This window comes from Lates calcarifer, linkage group LG13 (assembly GCF_001640805.2).
Source record: "Lates calcarifer isolate ASB-BC8 linkage group LG13, TLL_Latcal_v3, whole genome shotgun sequence".
Classification (NCBI taxonomy): Eukaryota; Metazoa; Chordata; class Actinopteri; family Centropomidae; genus Lates; species Lates calcarifer.
In genome coordinates, this window is record NC_066845.1 from 19,792,912 (window position 1) to 19,814,508 (window position 21,597).

Genomic DNA, 21,597 nt, shown 5'->3' on the forward strand with positions numbered 1-21,597 from the left:
CTTGAGTGTTTACCTGGTCAGCAAGTGAGGAAGATGTACAGAGGGACACACATTAATGCGTCTGCAGGCAGCCAGCACATGAAGACAATACACATTCCCAAATCTATGATGTCTGCACCCTTCCTACAGGTGACCACATGGAGCTGGAGCAGATTTCTAAATTAGTTTTTCTTTAAAAAAAAAAAAAAAAAAAAAAAAAAATATATATATATATATATATATATATATATCAAGTGCTTTGAGATGGTTTGAATGAGATATTCATGACATTTCTCATATGTAACTAGATTACCATCATTCTGCCAAGTACAGTCACATCAGTCCTTGTCTCTACCTCAGCATCCTGCCCTTACAGCTGGACAGAGACGCTACCTTTGCAGTATAGCAAATGTTTACAGTACGGAGCACATGAGACAACAGATGAAGCAGCACTATCTCAACGTGCTGCACACACGTGTTCAAGCAGGTGTGTATCTAAATGTCTCAGACATAAAGTTTGAATGCTACCATCCATCACATGTTGTGTTTTGTATGTCCTAGATCAGAATCCCACCTGCAGAAGGAGATATGGGGATCATCAACGTGGAGAAAATAGCTCGTTCATAAAGGATGCAGAGAAGCATGTGGAGAAGAGGCCAAAGCCACAAGGGCAGAGAAAAGGAAGCAGCAGCACAGCTAATTCTGATGTTATACTTCCTAAAATAGTCAACAGATGACGAATACTGTGGCAAATGGTTTTATTGTCTTGAAGGCTTAAATGACCCTGTAGTGAGTGTTTATGTTGATCTTTGTATTAACACATGTTATTGTGTTGCAGTGACTTTACATGTCCCTAAATAAAGAATGGTCACAGTTATACAGACGTATACATATCACAAACACTATTGGATTTACAGTTCTAGTTCTGTTTGTTGGATGTCTAGTTGTAGCAGTTGTCAAGAAATGTATTTATATACTTAATCATACTATTATCCATGGCTCAGTAATAAAAATTGGAATAACCTATATTCTGTTGTCCTGGAGCTCTATCAGTCAGATTATGTATATACACAGTATCCTTTCTAATGATACAGGTTTTATTTGGGCTTTATCAAATTTCAAACTTAACTTGTTAAAGAACTTGAGACTTGTGTATTTTTCATTTGGGGGTGGGGTTAGTTGGAGGCTATGGTCAATATGATTATTTATTTCTTTTAATTTATAACTAGTGATGTAACATAATCGTCCTGACTAGTACACCTTCCAACATTAATTTTATATGAATTGTTGCTCTGTATGCTCAGTAACTATATTTAATAACTTCATATTCTTGCATGTGACAAATGAAAAATAGTCTATGTTATATGAACAGCAAAGTTCACTGTCCCAGTTAAATAAATAAATAACTAGAGGCTGTTTCAGCAAGTTAATAAAATGATTAAATTTTACTTGTGACTGAAGAGGAGCCCTTATGTAAGCATCACTGTATTTGTATTTTTAGCTTTAAACAATTAGCATACCAGACTTGATGTTAGCACCTACTGCGCGCCGTTTGCGGCGCAATGAGCTCCTTTTACCCTCGTTATTGAAACCAAAGTCCATCCAACTTATAAGTCCCTGTTTGAATCATTAGCAAGTATGAAATGTGTTCTCGAAGGAAACGGTGTAAAAGGTAGTTGTAAAGAAGACTATCAAAATATGTGTAAATATATATTTCTATGTGTATGTCTTAAGTTGTAATGGCCCTCAACAGGTTTGTAAAAACATTCATTAATGTTAAAGACTGGTGCTAGCTTGGCTAATGTAGCTTAACTTCTAGCTTCTAACTAATTATGCTAGCTAAGTTGTTACTATTTAACTTCCTATTTTATCGTATTTTAGAGATGTTATATTTTTTTCCCCAGTAAGGCCCGCTGGCACTTGACCTACTATACTTTGGCTAGTAAGTTACAATAACATGTAAACCGTATGTTGCCTGCCTTGAACTCTGGTGGGGCCATCTCATGTTGCAGCATTTGGAAAGGCCATTCATGCTCTGTCACGGATTGGAGAAGATCTGTGGTTGGATCCCATGGTCAAAGGGGTGAGCAGCACCAACTGATACTGGAAGGGACTAACACATATTATTGACCTTAACCAGGGGAGTAACCAATAATCCTGTCCTTTTAGTCCCCTTGTTAAAATTGAATAAATGTTATTATACGTGAGGTTCCTAGTTCCTGAGTCCCTGTCAACAACAGCTAGAAGCCTCTCCCTCTCAGGCAACCTCAGGCAATAGCATCAGCCAGCTGCATCTAAAGTGAGTGTCTCTGTCTTACAGCTGGCGCTGAGGTCAGTTAACGTTGCTCATTCTGCATATAGCTGCTTCCTCTTCTCCCCACTGTTCTTCCAGCACTACAGCTTGGGATCAGCATCAGAGCAGGGCAATGAAACCATCAAATGCAAACTGGTCATGAAGGTATATGTGTGGAATCACTGCACAGGACACTACTAGTTTTTTAAGGATATAGGAGACGGAAGTGGAAGTCTGATAAAATCAGAACTGAGCTAAGGCACAATAAATTGGTCTCCTTTAAAGTGTCTGTTACAGTGTTCAAACAGTGATAACATTCTTGTCTAAAACATATCTATTTGTTTTTAAGTCTGTGCTACCACTTTTCCGGTGTTTAACTTCCATTGAGCGTAGTGTGGAGCGCTGTCAGATATCACTCAGCGCTTCCAGTGACCAAGTGATAATCCAGTTTTTCTGCAGACATGGTATGTAACATTACATTTTGTACCATGAAATAACTGTGGGTAAAGGAAAGAATTAGGAATTAGTGGAACCTATTTGTTTGTACTTCTTTCTTTTTTATGGACCTCTAGAAACATTTAACCTTTTCCTGTAAATGTTGAGTTTTCTTTAACCACAATGACCCTTTTTGACAGTATGCTGCAGACACTGTATTACATATTGTCAACACTTGGGGGCAGTGTTCTGCAAATATCCTGTCTGCTTCTCTGCTAGGCATCACCAAGACCCACAACCTTCGTTTCCAGGAAAGTGAAGCTCTGCAGGCAGTGTTTGCCTCACACCTCTGTCCCAATGTGGTGAAAGCACCTGCCAGGTTAGCACATCAGTATTCTGTTATCACGTTAGAGCCTGCAAGTCTTAACACACACTCAGCACATAAACTAATAGGCCCTGTGATTTAATAGGACCCCTTTACACTAACAAAATCTTAGTTCTCGTAAGACTTTAAAAAATATCCACCTTTAACTTTTCACGACAAGTGGATCTGCTGTGAAATTAATGGTAAGGTATAGAGTTGTTGCCAGCTGGATTCAGCAGCCCAGTCTATGGAGAGAGAATGGGTGTTAACAGTGTTTTGTACTCTAGGCGGTCAGATGAATCCCATGAAAACCATCATCCATCAGCAGCACAGCATTAAAGAAAGGCTCTCTGCTCATTCCTAGTTTGATTCTGTGAGGGTTTGCATTCATTTGGCTCTTTGCCTCTGCAGGCTTCTTGGTGATATGGTGATGCATTTCCCAGCATCCCAGGAGGAAATCACTCTATCCATGACTCCTCTTAGAGTCAGTCTGAGAAACTACTATGAGGGTGGAAATGGTGAGCTAGCATTACACTGTGATTTGGCTCAGGCCCAGGACAATACTGTGTTGCACCATGTTTGAGACTGACAGTTTACAACTTTACCTGATAATGCAAATACTGCATATTTGACTCTTCAACCACTTCAACACAACACTAAAATGTTGTGCAGATACTATTTGACTTGGATCTTCTTCAGTCATAGATCACATGAGGACGATGTACACTGAGATGTCCTTACACCCAGACGAGTTTGACTACTTTCAGGTCGGAATGGAATCGGACATAACCTTCTGTCTGAAGGAGTTAAGGGTAATGGTTATTTTTGGAGGCTCCCTTTATCCTGTCACATGAGAATATTATGTGTGTGTATGCAGAGGGTATATGTGTGTGTGACTGGCTCACCAGGAACATTCATGTCTAACAGGTCATATTTCTGGTCCTGTAGACTGGATACTCTCTGTATCATTTTCATGTGAACATTCCCCTCAGCCCTGTGACTCATCTTTATAGCAAAGATACTGTGACTTAAGTGACTCATGTAAAATGTAACTGAAGTTATGAGGTCCAGGAATGGCAGGTTACGCATTACTTGGTTCATTACAAAATGTGAAACTTTGAAGCCAAGTGGTTATGTGTTTGTATTTAAGAGCTGGTTCATCTTAAACTATTTTTATTTAGAACAACAGCAAAACATTGAATATAATGTCATTTGCAGAGTAGTATGCTCAATAATCCAAAGTGGTTTGTTACAGTGTTTAAATGATTACCCAGTTTTAATTTCTCTTCTGTCTCAGTTCAGGAAACAGAACAGAACTTGGTTGGCCATTTGGAAATTTGGATAAACAGTCTTTGTGTTAGTACGGTTAATGAGACTTGACCTGTATTAACACCCACAACTCTTGTCCCTAATGTCTTGGAATGTTTCTTAGACACCCTGCTGTGAGGCTCCTCATTAGCCAGCCTAGTAGTCTTGTTCGTGTCGGTTTTGGAAAATCGGGTTTGGATGGATTAGAAGCCAGCCTTTAAGTTTTAGTCTGCCTCAGTTTACTCAAGCATTGATATTTTTTGTGATGTTAGTCAGTGTAAACGTGCCACAACATCGCTCTCGAAATGATCAGCTATTAAAATGTTATAGTCGTGACATGGATGCATGCAAAAATGTCTTGCTCTGTTTTTCCAGGGTTTTCTGTCCTTTGCAGAGTCACACTGCCTACCAGTGTCGGTCCATTTCGGTGCTGCAGGAAAGTAAGTGTCTCTGCCATCATGATTAGCTTGAGTGGCATTCACATCTCAAGTTACAGAGACCGACGTCAGTCTGTGTACCACAGGCACTGCAAACTGAGTGTGTAATTAATACCAGACAACCCCAAAATTTACTAAACTAAACTTTGTCTGTGGCTGATCAGTCTGATAATGTTACCAGCCCTTTTACCAAGTGATCAGTTATGCTGAGATTTTCAGTTGGCTGGTAAAACTGTGAAAAGTATTAGTGATTTTAATGATGTCCTTTGTAGACCTGTGTGTTTCTCCATGGAGGACATGGTTCTGGAGGCCACCGTGGTGCTGGCTACTCTGATTGACTCTGAAAACAGCGGCCCCTCTCAGCCTACAGGGACCCCAGTCTCGTCACCCAGGTAACAAACACTGTTGCCTCTAGTCACACTGTTTTTAATCTCGTCTGCAGCACTTGGTATCTGTTATAGCCTCAGCACAGTGGAACAGATAAGAGTAAATTTTTTGTATTATTATTTTGACAAGGCAGTGTCCTTATAACGACTGAAATCTTTCTAGGCCCAGTTTCTCAGATCTAATACAGAGTATAATTGAATCTTCCCGCAGAGGTTCTACCTGAGCTTCTCTCCTGGCTTCAGTCGAGGCAGTTTGCCCTCACTGACTGTTTTTAGCCTCCTAAGCGGGCATAGTGTTACAGCAGCCAGCCTTGTGTCTGTAACAGAGATAAATAGGGCAAGCCCAGGACATGTGGGTTTAGGTCAGAAGCTTGTCAGTGTGACGTTCTGTAATCCCCTCATCTCCACTATGCTCGCCTGTTTGGCTGTTGTGCCAGTGTCACTGTCCTGCTCTGCTAACTATCTCTCTCGCACTCTGTTGTGCTGCACTTTGGGCACTGGGCGGATCTTGTCGCACCAGTCCCAGCTGTCCTGTCGAACATCTGGGTCCTTTGTAGCTCAGTTTGCTTGTGTGCACCGTTGGGAGTCTGCAGAGACATTGCTGACCTGTCGAGCAGGCAGTTTTTCACTGCTCCTGTCCCCACTGCTCAGGAATTCAATAACATCCCCCACTCCTTAACTTTTAGTTTCTGTTTTGGCATGAATGACTCAGGCTGTTTCTGAACACATTGCAGTGCATTTTTGTTATTCATGGCATGCTCGTAACAAAACTTGCCTCATGCCTCAAGGCCTTTTGAAGTATAGTTCTGAAGTCTGAGGTTGTCTTGAGACTTAAAAACCGTCTTGCTCGCTTAACTTCTTCCTGCTGTGTTCGTCTTTATACCGCTGGTCTGGTTGCCTCTGAGGTTGAAGATGTGGTGTGGTTACATGCGCAGGGTAGTTTTTGTTGTCTGCTCATACCATACTTAAGGCCACTTTCAGTATCAGTTGATACAGAGCCACACACCCTGTTCACAAATGTCTTTGTGAAAGTAAATATTCATTGTGTTCATAATATTCCCATAAAATCTGAACGTACTACACACCTCATACGCAAACAAAAGTGTTGTGAGTGCTTTTAATATTACTATCTCTGTCTCTCTGTCTTTTTATTAAGTTCTGTAAAAAAAAGATGTCCTCTCTGGTCTTTGTGTTCCTCTTCTTCTTTTCACTGCCTGACCACCATCTCCACTCCTCACCAGGTCAGTGATAATCCACATGCTCAGGAGCCAGGTTTCACTGAGACGTATCACTTCATTGTGCTTAGGAGCAGAATTTATATTTTGCTGCTATGGAGGGTGGCGTTGTCAACCACAATGTGCACACAGTGTTTCTCCGACCAGGAAGTGATCATTAGCTTTGGATAATAAAATCATCAACAGCTTGTTGCAGAGATGAGTGTGTTGTGTGTGTTCACAGGTGTGCAGATGCTGCTGCTCTAACTGTGGTTTCACATGGGGCTGACAGCACTAAGCCACAGGATACTCCTGCTGTGACGGAGCTGATCGCATCCAGCCAGGGCAGCCCTATAATCAAACCACCTGCTCTGATACAGCTTCTACCTCAGACTGATAACCCTGATGGACTCGGCGTACCTGGGGAGGCTTGTGCTGGTGCCACCACAACTCCTGCTTCCACCACGGTAACAAGTTTCCTGTTGATTTTTAATTTTCACTGGGAACTCCATACGGCCTCTATTTGTTCCCTGAGGCTTGAATGCTCCACAGTCTTGACAGGTTGGGTGGCATTGTAAAGTGCCAAAGTGCTTTAAGTGTTGTACTTGAACCTCTATTGGGAAGTATGCCCATAGTGCCATAATGCCTCGCCACATGAGGTACGACTGAAGAAGACGAGCAAGGTGACACTGGAAGTCTGTGGTCTGTCTCACCATAATGAACCAAGCTATTCTGTTGGAACCACAGCCAAACCCCAAACTATGATTTTTATTGCATTGTCTATTGTTCATGTTCTCTGGCTGAACCTGGTGTTGTTCCATTATGCTGAATATTTTGGCCTGGCAAACTTATTTCTTTTTTTTTTTGTCCCATCAAGAGATTAATAAATTCTTATCTGACCAGGAGACCACTGAGAATTTCAATTAGAGTACTTCTGAATTCAGCAAAAATCCAAACGTGATAAAGACAAATAAATTAAACTAAAATGACACCTCAGCCCTGAAATAAAAAAATATTGACATCACACTAACCTGTGATGTCTGTTTTCCCCTGTAGATCTGCTCCCTCCTGTTCAGGGCCTTGTCCTCAGAGCAGGACGATGATGGCTGTGCTGCCAGGCTGCCTGTTCTGGCTTGTTACAGTGACACGGAGGAGGATATGGAAGGAGACTATACAAGAAGCCCTTCACTCTGAGAACAGAGCGGCCACTCGTTTCTCATCTTGACTTTTTGTGCTGCTGCCAAAAGCAGGCCACAACATTCAGCGGTAGTCACAACAATTTATGAGGATCTATTTAAATATATATTTACTGAACTTTGCATTTTACGTAGGTTTTAAGCATTTTGTTTATAGCTCAAATGTTGCTTGGCTTGTTTAAACTGTTTTCAGAGTATTACATTCCTCCATGGTGTTCATTTGGAAATTGAAGAGAATGTATTTGCAATGATGATTTATCAAAGAACGTATCAATATTTTTTTTTTTTTTTTTTGGCAGTTTCAGTGTGTAAAATATATTCTGACTGTTAGGTCTTGTCTGTGAAAACATTGCTTCAGCTTGAAGATGCCACACCTGTGTTGATGATAGTATGCCTGATGTCTGTGGAATGTGGGAGTACAGAAATCGTACAAGGTGTTCTAAAGCATAATCTTTTTCTGGCCTGCACAACAGCCTAAATTCAGCGAGGTAAACACTCTGGATGCAGAGGTAAATGCCATGGTCATGATGGGAAAATACAGCCCCAGAGGTTCGTAGCCTGCACCTGTGAAAAAAATGCCTCTGCAATGTTCTTGTCAATACTCAAATATATCATAGTGCTCTAAAACCAATTGCAGCTGTCTGCTCAAATCACAGCCATCAAACACAGTAGGATAATAAATACTATACCCTTTATTTTTATATTGTACAGATTTGAAAATGTTTCTTCACAGAGCTTACATGCTGTGGTTGTAACAAAGTAGAGGAAGATGAAGTCGATGGGAGACGAGAGAAGAGTGTCAGGGCAGGTGTGAGTCAGGAAGCAGTAAACCACAAAGCTAACAGTGGTTGTACCATCTGACTGGGAGAACTACTTTGTAATATTGTTAAGGCTGCTTAGATTGTCCTCAGTGCTATAATACACAGAACTCACATTTTGACCATTCACTGCTCTCTCTGCCTAAATCTGCTCTTCCATGCCCATCAGCCCCATTTCAAAATGACACCTGACACTGCAGTCTTCCAGTGTGAATTTGTCAGATTAAGTTGGGAAACAGTCCATTAGACAGTGCAGATTGTAAACAGTGATCTTCTCTAAGCATGGGATGGCTTTATCACTATTCCTAAGCTCCTGACCGAGTGCACAGAAGCAGATTTCAGGAGAAAAAAGGTTGAACATGCTGTAGTTTAGAAGACCTAGCGTTAAGACAGCAGGGTATAATGGGAAAGCCATTTTGGCTACTTAACAGTTTCAGACTTTGTGCTCTGTACCTAGCGCATAGTCGGGCATTTAAGGAATTATGGACATTTCTGCCAGTATCAACAACACCTGATACAAGGCACATCATCGTAACATTACAATAAATATGGATTTTACAAAGACATAGTTTTAACTGTGGGTAAAAGTTGCAGTAAATGTAGATTGCAAATCTGTAGTGACGTGATGGAAATATAATCACCATTTTTCACTTGAAACCTGCAGTGACCTGACTTATGAATGTGCCATTGGAGCTCTACAGCAGAGGGGAGAGAGAAGAAAAGGAAATGCTGATTGTGAACAACAGGTTCTAAAGCTACTCTGATGTGGTGATCAGCCCAAAGAATTCAACAATCCCACTGAACAAAGAAGTTACAAAAATACTTTTGGTCACCTGACCAACTTCCACTGTGTCGAGCTTTTTCAGATATGCTTCTTAAGCTTGTGCGTTTAAGGCTGTAAGACCAATTCAGCCCAGTGGATATGGAGAAGTCTGTAGCCTTCACATCCATTTCATACACACTAACTACATGTATCAATAGACACACTGACAAGCACATGAGTGCATTCATCAACCAAACACACATTCATACACACATCACATATAATCACACTCAAGACTTTAGCAGCAGCAGCAGCTGTGAGATTAAAGGGAGGGCATCAGTTTGACACAATATATCTCTGGAGAGGCTTTTAAACTAAAAAGTACTCTTCCCATGAAGTAACAAAGAGTGTGCAAGACATGAATTGCACTAGTATGGAAAAGGCAGCTGCCATTCTCCTTCATGAAATCATATTGGATCAACCTGCCCCAAGAAACTAACCACAGGTGTTCAAATGTCACATACACTACTTTTCTGCAAACATTTAACAAAAAAGCCCAGAACAGCACACCAGTCCTATCGTACTATCTAACATATGCTCCCTGCAGCCACATAAAAGATTTCAGGCCCTTTGACAAACATCTGCTTGCACAAGGCAACCCATTTATTAAGCCCTCATGCTGCCATTTCCCGTGCACTTCCCTTCTTGACACTACTGGTGGACTGTATCTTTCCCTTCAGTGGCCCAGCACGGGGCCATTTTAACAGACTTAACACCTACTGTCTGGCTACATCTGCCCCCATCTCTTAAACTTCCTCCCCGCCCGAACCACCCATCAGAGAAAGACGACTTATCCTCGTCAGACAGGATCCTCATCTCCAACATGCCCAATGACTGCTTATCCTGGCCAATGGGATTATCCACTGAGCACTGGGACACTGCAAAGATGCCAACACTGCAGCCCGGCCAAGAGGATGTATCAGGCCTCTGGTCCTCTCTATTCAGCAACACTCTCGTACACGATCACAGAGAGGTGGGCACGTACGAGTTCTTTTCGGGGGAGAAGGGGTGATGGTCAGCTGTGGGTTGAGGCAGAGTAGAACCAGTGGATGTTGTGGGAAGCATCTGACATTAGTCCTTCATCCTGACCAGCAGGAATCAAAGAAGTCCATCACCTGCAGAGGCAGATGCCCCCGTGTCACAGCTTCACACAGACTCTAGTCTGTGTACTCTGCCACTATAGACAGCAGCACTGTAATGTCATCTGGCTTTCCTCCTGGACAAAAAGAGAAGTGTCCTGTTAGGACTGTGCTCACCAAAAATGTTTGTCAAAAATGTTGGTTTAAGTGGAACTGAGACACCCACCTCTTACGTTCAGTCCATTGTCACAGGCAAACTGTGCAAAAGGCGACATGTAGTTGGGGTCATATGCCAGTACATGGGCCTGCTCTGCAATGCTCCGGGCGGTCTGCTGGATGCTCTCATAATTTGCGTTCTGTGGAGCAAAAACAAAGCTGGCATGAAGTTTGTGTTCAAGACATTTTTGATTTCACTCTCACCAAAAACACCTGATGGGACTTGCCTTGAGCTTTTTGAGCTCCTGCAGGATCATGTAGTCAGGCATGTTGTCGAAGAGCCCATCGGTGGCGGTGAGGATGATGTCACCCAGCTGGACATCGAAGGAAGAGCTGTCTGCAGCGTCAGGGCTGAAGGCACAGACACAGAAAAATCAGGCAGAGAACACTACATGCAATGCTTTTGGTAATTTCAGTGATTCAGTTTTTCGACATGTTTTTTTACATCACTAAAAATACAAACTAAGAACCATCAACTCACTCTCTCTCTATGTTTTACACCCCCATAAAGAAAATCTGTCCCTTCTGACCAGAGAGATTAATCTGAACGTCTGACCCAGCCACTTCTTTATCTAAGAAATACTCCCTGATTACAGCAGATTACTGCTCCCAGTGGAAAAAATTTACTGACAAGTTAGACTCCTAATTTTTACTGATATTTCACCTTGGCAACAGAAACCTAATCATGTGCTGGCTGAGGATAAATTCAAGGAATCATCACATGGGGGGTTTGGAAAGGACACTCAGGTCCAATAGAAGGTGCTGCCATTATGATGATGGGTGCTACAAATACATATAGGCAGGAACCAAGTTAGTCTGCCAGTGTCAAGTTTTCTTCTTGGAAGATGCCCTTACCCTGCTGCACAGCCCCTAGCCAGTCATGAACGCTATTCATTACAAACTGTCTGGACAGCATCATGACACGCAGAGCCAAAGCCCCCAGGAACAGCCTGTCCTGTGCTAGGATTTTGATGTAGCTGAAATTGCAGCTCACATGGAAATACAGACAGGTAGAGCCACAGACAGACACCACTGCACATGTGATATGGGAACCTAGAGTGAGAAGTGCATGTGGAATTGGAAGGAACTGTTCCTACGTATATGTTTGTTGAGCAGCTCTAATTGAACTGAATGAGCTGCCATGTTTGGATTAAGAATCCAGTGTTCAACACATCCATGAGCCAAAGCCATTTCTCAAATGCCAAGGACAGACGCCTCATATTATTATACACTGATAGCTCTGAAATGGCTGATTTTCAGTTCTAACCCAGAAGATAATCCTCAAGCCATGTGATGCGAATGCAGATCACCATACTGCAGGTGTGAAGCATGGTCTGGCAACAAAACTACAACCTAACTATTCACTTGAAGCCCATAAATACCCACAATATTATTTGCAGCAGTAGTTTCCCCATAAAGAGTTAAAAATAAATATTCAGCTGCATGTTGAACCTGAAAATGTCCTCTACAGGTATTTGTTTCCACACACTCCCTCTTTTCCAAACACTTGTTATATTCTTCTGTCACAGGAAAGTTGTTAGTGCACTTCAGTGTTGACCCTTGCCCTCTTTGTTCTATTAGTTGCTAAGTTAGTGATTTAGGATTGGAGGCTTAATCTGCTGTTGCACTCAGTGTAGATCACTGTGTAAATCCTTCATCTAAATGGCTAAAGTGCACAAATTAAAAACAAAGTGTAATTTCAAGAACCACTTTAAACCCACAGCAACTACTGGAACTCAATGTGTCTGTTGAAACTGAACTGGGGTCATTTATGAGACATAAAAATAAAACACTCTCAGTCTGTTCCACTAGTGACATGCAGTTCAGATTCATCTGTGCTTCATCTCAGTCAGTTTTTGAGAAACGCTTTTAAGAGGCTCAAAATAATCAGCTTGACTCAGACTGAGCAAGTGAAAAGGTGGCTGAGCCTGCTGGTGCAGGATTGGCTGTGGACTCTTCAGTTCGCCCATCAACCCACGCAGACTTTAACCTGGGTAAGAGGGAAAACATGGCAAACATCCAACGCCTGCCCTGCACTCTACTGATGTCTCCAGTGCTGCTGCTTGGCACGCCACACCAACGAGACACAGCAGCACGTAGCCCCTGTCACACTGTTACACACAGCTCAACACAGCAGACTCACTGCATTCACTGAACACTGCTGCCTGTGAGGGACACAGACACAACAAAATGTTCTGCAGGGCAGTTTATTACAGCTAAGCACCTTTGTTATGTGTGCATGTGTATTGTTATCAGGATGTGTAGGGCTTTATCACAAGTGATAATGTCCATGTCCTCTCTATCAGCTGTTCCATTAACTACTAAGTACACTCCCCTCCCTGCTCATGCTCAACAGACCAGTTCAGATGTGTGTGCAGCAGATGCCTGTTGGGTGTCTCACCTGTCACTGAGGACGGCCCCCTCAGCCCCTGGGGGAGCGATGGACAGCTGGAAGGGCGTGTTGAAGTAATGCTGCTGCTCATCTGAGCGGTGGACCACCTCTCCTCCCCGCACCACCAGGAAGCCGGAGTCTCCCAAGTTAGCTGTGTGCAACCTGTGACTCTGCCTGTCCAAAACCACAATGCAGGCCGTGCTACTACCTGTAGACACACACACACACACACAAACATTTCTTGTCCGTGTCAATTTCAGTGCAAAGTTTTGAAATATCCTAAAAATAAAATGCACGTAGAGGGCAAATTGTGTGTCATTTTACAATTAGAATAGATTAGCGTTCTAACATTATCATGCATTCACTGCAGGCTGCAACCATGTCAAGCTGCTATAACATGGAACAGCTGGTGCAAATGAAATTTCAGGAACAGGTCACGATGGGTAAATATTGTTTGGCGGCAAATACAGTAACATCAATTCACCATTTCATAAAGGTGTGTCAGTGAAAGTCAGGTTCCACATGTGAGTCCTTTTGACTTTCAGGAAAAACACTGTGTAAGCACAGATGGTACTATAGGACATTAATGAGATTGCTCTATTGAAGTGTCCTAGTAAACCATGACAATATGATAATGAGCCATCGTGAACAACAACAAGACCCTGAAACTGAAACAGTTAAATGGAATTCGGCCATCAGACATTTCATTATTTATACCTGTGCTTTTCCTTCTGTGACTTGTCAAAATATCTTCTGTAAAATAATGCCTATAATGAAGAAATGTCTTGAAATTTGCCTTTTCATTAAAATATCTGGATGATTGGGTGGCATGGTGGTCCAGTGGTTAACACTGTTGCCTCACACAGCAAGAAGGTTCCGGGTTCGAGCCCTGGTTTGAGCCTGGGCTTTTCTGTGTGGATGTGCAGGTTCTCCCTGTGCTTGCATGGGTTCTCTCCGGGTACTAACTTCTCCGGGTCTTTACACTCCGGGTAAAGACATTCATCTAAATTAGGTCAAAATGGTTGTTTGTCTATATTTGTCCCTGCGATGGCCTGGTGATCCGTACAGGGTGTACCCCGCCAAACTTGACATACCACAATCATCACAGCAGTTTTAATAAATTTCAGAGTTCCATCTGGGCAATGGTGAAGAGGAAACATGAGCTGGTGAGGCAGGCGGACAGCGTGTGGCCACACCCTGCTGCTGATTCATCTGGCACACTAAAATATGCTCTCTGGGATCAACCTTCAAAACCCCCTCACGCACTGTGACTCACTCCCTTTCTTCTCTGTTTTCTCTCCAGCAGTACAATTACACACACTGCCTGCCTCAAGAACATTCCCTCTGCCGTGAAGTAACAGCACAATACAGTGTTGTTTCCCCTGCCGCACATGTGATAACAGGGTGGAAAAGTACTGAAACACACAGAGACAACAATCTATTTGGTAAAACAGTTGTTTGCTGATGCTACATGTTTGTGCACGCTTTGTTGTCAGGAAGTGGTGCGAGGGAGGAAAGGGATTCTGGAGGTGAACTGCATGGGGCAGGTCGGGACTCGGGACATTCCCAGGACTTCTTAATGGGATCTGGCTGTTCTCTGAGTCATGATTCAAATATCTCCATCTAGCCACTACTAAACTGAACGGACGGAAATAAACAACCTAGCCCTACATAGTGTACTCTGGGCCAAACCACATGGAAAATGCACTGCTTTTCGTGGGTAGGCACAATATGCCTTTACACAGTGCAGACTGACATACACTGTACAGCAGAGTGCATGGCTTAGGATGCTTTAAATTAGTTAAGTGAGCTTTTAAACAAGATGATGGGCATGGAGTAAGATAAGTACCCGTGTGTGTAGTAGCAAAAAAGCAGACAGTGGAAAAGCAGACAGTGGACATGGCAGATGTCCACTGTCTGCTTTTCCACTCACTGGTTAGAAACCGGAATATTTATACGCAGAAAAATAAAGTATTCTATAATGCATGATACAGTCCACTCTACTTTAATGTGCCTTTAAAATAAAATTAAGTGGGCATGGCTCTCTCTGAACACTGAAATCCTGTGTTTCCGGTGGCTTCACTCACCCAGCAGTGGCACTTTGTTCTGCAGCAGCTCATAGTAGCTGGTCGTCAGGACTCCCACAGGGTTGCTGGGAACAAAGCGTCCTTCCTTCACCAGCCTCTCACATGTCCTCATCAGCGTACCTGAAAACTGTGATGGGTCCACGCCATAGTCTCGCCAGCCGCCTACTCCATCTGCCACACCTAAAAACAGACAGGTGCTGACTGCAAATATTTTTTGTGTTTATTTTACTTTCAAAAACCCAGCTTCCATCATGTACATATTGTACACAAAGCTGCCTGTTAATCCCCAGTAAGTGAACATTTGAAGTGAAAATGAGCTCAAACATGCAGTAATCATTTTTGACATTCCTCAGACTTGTTCTCAAATGAGACAAGAAAAATGTCATGCAGCTGCACAGTAAAGAAAAAACAATGGGCACTTTCACCAAGATGCAACAAGGACATCCAGTACAGAAAAAAACAGACAGTGTTCAAGAAATGAAAGAACTGTCACAGACTGTGTGAAACAACCTGTATTTTTGAAGTTTGTCTTTGACCTATCACACTCTTATTATTATTTCTTACAATGTGTATGAGTCTATCTGGTCATCTACAAAGGTTAACAGTTATTTAAATTAATTATATATCACCAGACCTTATTTTACATTTTATGTGATACAATGCATTTTAGGTCTTGTCTCTTTCTCTCTCAAAACCTAAAACTCTGTACCCGTACTTAAATACACAGTATCCATCCTCAACTGAAGCCTTCATTCATCTTTCTACAGAAAGTTGATTTGTAGGTTAATAAATGTGCTTGTTCCCATAGGAACAGGTCCAAGATTTTCCTAGAAAGGAAACTTTAGTCCCATTACTTCAAGGACGCCAGTTTCTGCTCCACTGACCATACAAGGATGGCCCTCTGCGTCTCCCCAACCTGTGCCAGAACAGAGAAGCTGGCCTGCTAAAGCAGACGCACAACTTTGCAACTAATCAACCTTCAAAAATCTTCCAAAAATAACCTGAGATGGTGAAAGGATGGCCTGATTTATTTACATTTCCATGTTTGTCTTCATTAACTCAGGATGAAGACACTCAATAAATTCACAAGTTCCAGCAGCATCCACAAGCTTAAGATAGCTTAAGATGTAGTACGTTTCAGCTAAAGGTGGTGACCTTTGACCTGTCATTTACGTCATAGCCAGTGTTAAACAGAGTGATGTCGCATTGCTTGGTTAATGTTTCTACAGCAAACAAATAAGACACTCACCCAAAACATCGGCGGACCTGTGTCGGGCTATGAAGCACGCGTCGTCCCCATAGCACATCCCTTTCTTCAGGATGCCTTTACGGAAATCCTTGCCGAAGCCGCAGCTCGCTGTCACCAGGCTGTAGTCGCGGCTGTCTGTCTGAGAAAGTCCGCCGATGACAGCTCTGGCAACCAGTCTACCGTACGACAGCACGGACAACATCACCTGCACACCAGCTCCCACCGCACGAACCGGCCAAGCTAGCAACCCCTGCTAGCTTAGCGTCGATGTAAGCACACAATGTTGGCTTGCTAACTTGCTAACCAGGCTGAAGATGTGCGGCTGAGCTAGCCAGACACTGCTGCCGACAACAACAGCCGCCACGCACGCATAGACAATGCCTTCTGCTGATATAATAAGTACAGCCTCGAGGAGCTTTAATCCTGCGCCGTGAGAACTGAGAGAAATTCACAGACAACAGTCACCTCGTCCGCTCCAGAAGACCCCTAAGTGTTGGTTCTCCGTGGCCATGCTGCCAGTTCTGCCTCTGAGACACTACTTAACACAAAATGCGGACCAGCTGCTCTCAAGCTTCGCACACATTCTGCTCTGCTAGCCAGGTCTTGTGACTGCTCTGACGTCAGACAACATTACGCAATCTACGTTTCCTAATAAGGAAATATCACCTACAGTCAAGCTTACGTCTTTTTTAGAACTAATAAAACCACACCAGTTTTATGGCCACATAATTGTTTTTGTGGACAAACTAATTGAAAATACATATTTGCAGAATAAGAAAAAAAAGACACGTAATAATAAATTCGTGCCATAAAAAATAGAGACAGACAATTTCAGAAAAAATACACAAATAAAAAAAATATGTAATTTCTCACCTCTTCTACAATTTGCCCCTCTCTGTCTGAACTGTACTTTGCACTATATTCTGTCTCCCCCTTGTGGGTGTTGACCTTTTTGTCGAGAAGAAGTTTCATTTTGTATTACATATATTACATATTTGTGATTGTTAAAAAGCAAGCTGTTTAGAAACAAATGACATCCAGATACCAATTGCCCCCTAAAATACACTCAAAGTTTATTAGAAAGATTTAGACATTACAAGAGTGCTTTCTTATTCATTTAATTTAGCACGAGACTTGTTTAAAAATGTGATGATGCAGTGTAGAATCAATGTCCTACGACACTGACTGTAAAATAACTGTAAATAAAGTTTTACAGAAGTAAACAGGTGTTTGTGACTTTCCCCATAGGTTTTATAGCCATTAATACCCATTACTGACAGTGAGAAAAAGATAACAAATGAACAAGACATGAAACAAACTGGAAAATTGTGCACAGCTTCAAACAAGGCATTCCTGTGCATACGTAGCCGTATTGTTACATTTTTCCTGATTGAACAGTCATATGTGGCAAAGACTAGCTGCAAAATGGAGTGCAAAACACCTGAGGTTTTCATGGTGACATATCAATTTACCCCTGTGGACAAAACAACAAAATATTTTGCTTTCATCGGGAAGGAGTGGATATCTTTTCAGTATTGGCAGCATGAAGGATAACCAATCCTTCAAATGCAGAAGACGAAAGCAGAACAGAGGAGTGAGACTCCAGCCATTAACCCCCCCACCCCACCCGGGCCCTCATTTCTTGGCTTGCTTGGTGACCATGTTGCGAGGTGGAGTCACAGGACGGCTGCCGTTGGGCTTCTTCTTCTCAGCTGGTTTCAAAATCTACAAAAGGAAATATTGAAATATTGAAGGAAAGCATGATTTGTATTGTAATAAAACATTTTGGACATTTGTGATGTGTATTTTCAATATTTTTCCATTTCTAGTTAACTTACTTTTTTCCTTTTAATGAATATTATATCTGCAATAAGAGATTTACTGGCATTTTTTCCACATCTTGATATAAATTCTTGTAGAAGCTCTAACTATTGGCCTGGCATGTACAACAAAAGGATTAAGGACTTACACAATAAACACTAGGGACTAACATATTATTAATACCTTTTACACAGTACTAACCAAATTCAGTGTATTTTATCATTGTTTAATAGAGCAGTATTTTACAGTTATCCAGTGTGTCAAATAAAAGTGCATTTTATCCTAAAATACTTAATGCACAAGTAAAGGCACCTCACCTGGAAAGAGCACATGAGGGTCTCGTCCACGCTCATCATGGCACCAGCATTGTCAAACTCCCCGCAATAGTTAGGTGCTGAGAACAAAGTGACGAGCTGCCTCTTTGCAAAAAATTCATAGCCATCCTCAACAACCTGCAAGTAAGATAAGTAGATAACATAATAGAAAAGACAGGTTTACACACTTAAGAATGCACTCATTGAATGCATGTATAATGCTGAACATGAGGAAATCGGAACGTTTCTGCCACACAAAATCATGTATCTTTTCAAAGACTCCCTCCAGGTTTTTTAGAATAAGCAAAAAAAAATAAAATGAAATCTTAACTTGAACTGGTCATAATGCCTAGATATATGCAAGCAGGGGTACCAAGTAAACACTGTCTTATCAAGGGTCATGGGGCAAAAAGGTTTGGAACCAGTGTGCACAGTGTGTACTTCACATTCTTTGCACACTGTGTGATGTTCTGCTTTCCTTGTATCAATCGTATCAGCATGTCCAGTGACCCGCCAGCACACAGCGACGTAACACAGTCAAATTTCTGTTTACAGTGGCAGAGGGAATTGTAATTACCTGATGAGCACGACAGATCAGATCCAGATCATGCTTGTGCAGGAACTTGGCCACCACCTCTGAGCCAAAGGTAAATGATACACCTCTGTCATTCTCCCCCCAGCCCAACACATCCTTGTCTGGATCAGACCAGAGCAAATCGCACAGCAAACCCTGGTCAGGCACATCAGTGGGGCGCATGATGCGTCTGATCTGCTCCATGGACTGAAGGTCAGGTGACAGTCCTAAACAGAGCGGCAGTAAAAGTACAAATAAACACACTGATATTGAGGTCAATAGCTATTACATGAGTGAAGCCTACGTCAGCTGACAAACTGCAGAGACAGCACAACTCAAGGACAAACAAGAAAGTCTGACGTCAAAGGTAGACTACTTTGGACACTCTACATAAAACTTGACCACAGTGGAGTTATTAGAAATATATAACAAAAATAAATAAATAATATATACGCATACTGAGAACTTATCAAATTTTGCACTTTGAAATGTTGCTTTTATCTTTAAAAAACAAAACCCACCTCCATGGCAACAAAAGATCTTCTCATCAACAATGGCAGCAATAGGGAGGCAGTTAAAACAATCTGTGAAGGTCTTCCAGAGTTTGATGTTGTACCTTCTTTTACCTGAGACAAGTCAACAAAGCAGATTTCAATACGTCATTACTTCACAGGTGGAGACTAAACAATTAAACGTTTAGCTGGTGAGTGCATTTAAGACACATGAAAATACAAAATTGTGAAACTGGTTATGATGCAACATATTTTTTGTGAACAAATTCAGTATAAATTACTCACACTCATCATAGAAACCATATATTCTGTTGATCGAAGCACACTCATGGTTTCCCCTCAGCAGGAAGAAGTTCTCAGGGTATTTGATTTTGTAGGCCAGCAGAAGACAGATGGTTTCCAGCGACTGCTTCCCCCTGTCCACATAGTCTCCCAGAAACAGGTAGTTGCTTTCAGGAGGGAAGCCCCCATACTCAAACAGCCTCAGCAGGTCATAGTATTGCCCATGGATGTCACCTGCAGGACAACAATAAATTAATGCACCCACAGCACCAGACTGAATCACACATAGATGTCTTTTGAGTCAATCATTTCTCATCATCTTTTTGGTGTAATGTGTAAAGGACACCAGTAATCAGTCAGTTAATCATTGATCCATACATAGAAATGTTCCTTACCACAAATTTTGAGAGGGGCCTCCAGCTCCAGGAGAATGGGTTGGCTGAGAAAGATTTCCCTGGACTTGAGACATAATCCACGAATCTCATTCTCCTGCAGCTGCACATTCTTGCCAGGCTTTGCCCCTCTGACTGCAACACGAAAACACAAACAGAGCATCAGCAAAAACAATAGCTGTTATAGCCACGCTTACATTTCCTGGTACAGCATTTCTGTGTTGAGTCTGAATGGTACAATATGTAAGCATACAGAAAGCTATGCCGCGCCGGAATGCGCAATGTTGGTGTTGGTGTGTGAGTGTGAGTGTGAGTGTGAGTGTGTGTGTGTGAAATACAGTGTGCATTTGACCAAGTACATGTCGTTCGTGTCCTTCAGATACACTAGCGTCTCAAACCAGGCTAGTTAATACGACTAGCCATTTTACAAGATGTTGATAAACATACGCCAGTACAGCTTTAGCCGCCTGTCTACTGTTAGCGTCTGTCACAACAGCATGCAAATAATCGAGGCGGTGTTTTGTATTTTATATTTTCACTTTTCCTTACCTTCTAAAAGACGTTGGATGATACTATCTATGTTGAGCTTGTCAACATCAGCCATTGCAACGTTGGCGTTAATAAAACCGGCTCAGTCAAATCTAGGTCTTGGCGTTAACACACTGATGAAAGCTAGCCCGCTAGCTATCCTAGCATTAGCTACCTAATGTTAGCTTCGCTGATTTTCCGGGTGAGGGTAAAGATGTTGATGTGACCCTGCTTCTGTTTAGCTGCTCGTTGACACGTTGGACAATCTAATAAGCTACTTAAACATCACAGTTTAAAAAAAATCTACATCCAATGTTGCGTTTTGCTGAGATATGGGGACTAAAAAAAATAAACGTCAGCCGCACTAGCTGTTAGCTAGTGATGGTGTCCCGTCTCTGTTTTTCTGTGCCGCACCTTGTACAGCTAGCCAGCTGTTTTAAGGAGGCTGCTGGTAGCTGCTCCGCTGCTGCCCCCTACTGTACTGGATGGAGAAAAAGTCTTTAAGCCATTCAAATCGATATGGACGCGAATGTAAGAATGTAAAATAGATGAAAAATACCAGCTCGTCAACTTGATTATTAAACAGTTATGAGCATTAGCTCTCAGAAACCAATACACAAACCCCCTGGGCTTTGGTATCGTCCCAGGGTAATTATACAGTTGTCCAATTATTGGTAAGTCCTCAACAAAACTATAGTAGTGATGACAACAAAGCACTGAAAAAGGCCAAGTATTTACCAGGTAATTATGCAGTATTTTAGGTACAATGGTACAATTCACAATGATGCAGTAATAAGTGAAGTATTTTGATTCTATTAACTAAAAATCAGTGGATGGTAAACATGGATGTGCTCACAAGAGGCCGGTCTGAACACTAAAGTAGAGCTCTCAAGTGTTC

The 21,597-nt window shown here is 42.1% G+C and overlaps 3 protein-coding genes across 3 annotated transcripts; 1 reads left to right on the forward strand and 2 right to left on the reverse strand.

The window, feature by feature from the left end:
- The first annotated feature begins 1,522 nt into the window (after nucleotides 1-1,522).
- On the forward strand, nucleotides 1,523-8,313 carry rad9b (RAD9 checkpoint clamp component B). The gene is made up of 11 exons (XM_051075117.1): nucleotides 1,523-1,651; nucleotides 1,992-2,062; nucleotides 2,300-2,437; nucleotides 2,622-2,736; nucleotides 2,987-3,086; nucleotides 3,483-3,589; nucleotides 3,777-3,883; nucleotides 4,755-4,819; nucleotides 5,089-5,208; nucleotides 6,661-6,883; nucleotides 7,473-8,313. The coding sequence occupies exons 1-11, from the start codon at nucleotides 1,618-1,620 to the stop codon at nucleotides 7,608-7,610; spliced, it is 1,218 nt and encodes a 405-aa protein (XP_050931074.1). The 5' UTR covers nucleotides 1,523-1,617; the 3' UTR covers nucleotides 7,611-8,313.
- Nucleotides 8,287-17,170, reverse strand: pptc7a (protein phosphatase targeting COQ7 a). The gene is made up of 6 exons (XM_018668510.2): nucleotides 16,277-17,170; nucleotides 15,028-15,207; nucleotides 12,950-13,148; nucleotides 10,776-10,899; nucleotides 10,559-10,688; nucleotides 8,287-10,469 (listed from the first exon to the last, which is right to left on the reverse strand). The coding sequence occupies exons 1-6, from the start codon at nucleotides 16,476-16,478 to the stop codon at nucleotides 10,411-10,413; spliced, it is 894 nt and encodes a 297-aa protein (XP_018524026.1). The 5' UTR covers nucleotides 16,479-17,170; the 3' UTR covers nucleotides 8,287-10,410.
- Nucleotides 17,171-17,324: 154 nt separating this feature from the next.
- Nucleotides 17,325-21,123, reverse strand: ppp1cc (protein phosphatase 1, catalytic subunit, gamma isozyme). The gene is made up of 7 exons (XM_018668509.2): nucleotides 20,721-21,123; nucleotides 20,175-20,306; nucleotides 19,783-20,013; nucleotides 19,507-19,611; nucleotides 18,989-19,212; nucleotides 18,415-18,549; nucleotides 17,325-18,001 (listed from the first exon to the last, which is right to left on the reverse strand). The coding sequence occupies exons 1-7, from the start codon at nucleotides 20,773-20,775 to the stop codon at nucleotides 17,912-17,914; spliced, it is 972 nt and encodes a 323-aa protein (XP_018524025.1). The 5' UTR covers nucleotides 20,776-21,123; the 3' UTR covers nucleotides 17,325-17,911.
- Nucleotides 21,124-21,597: the final 474 nt, after the last annotated feature.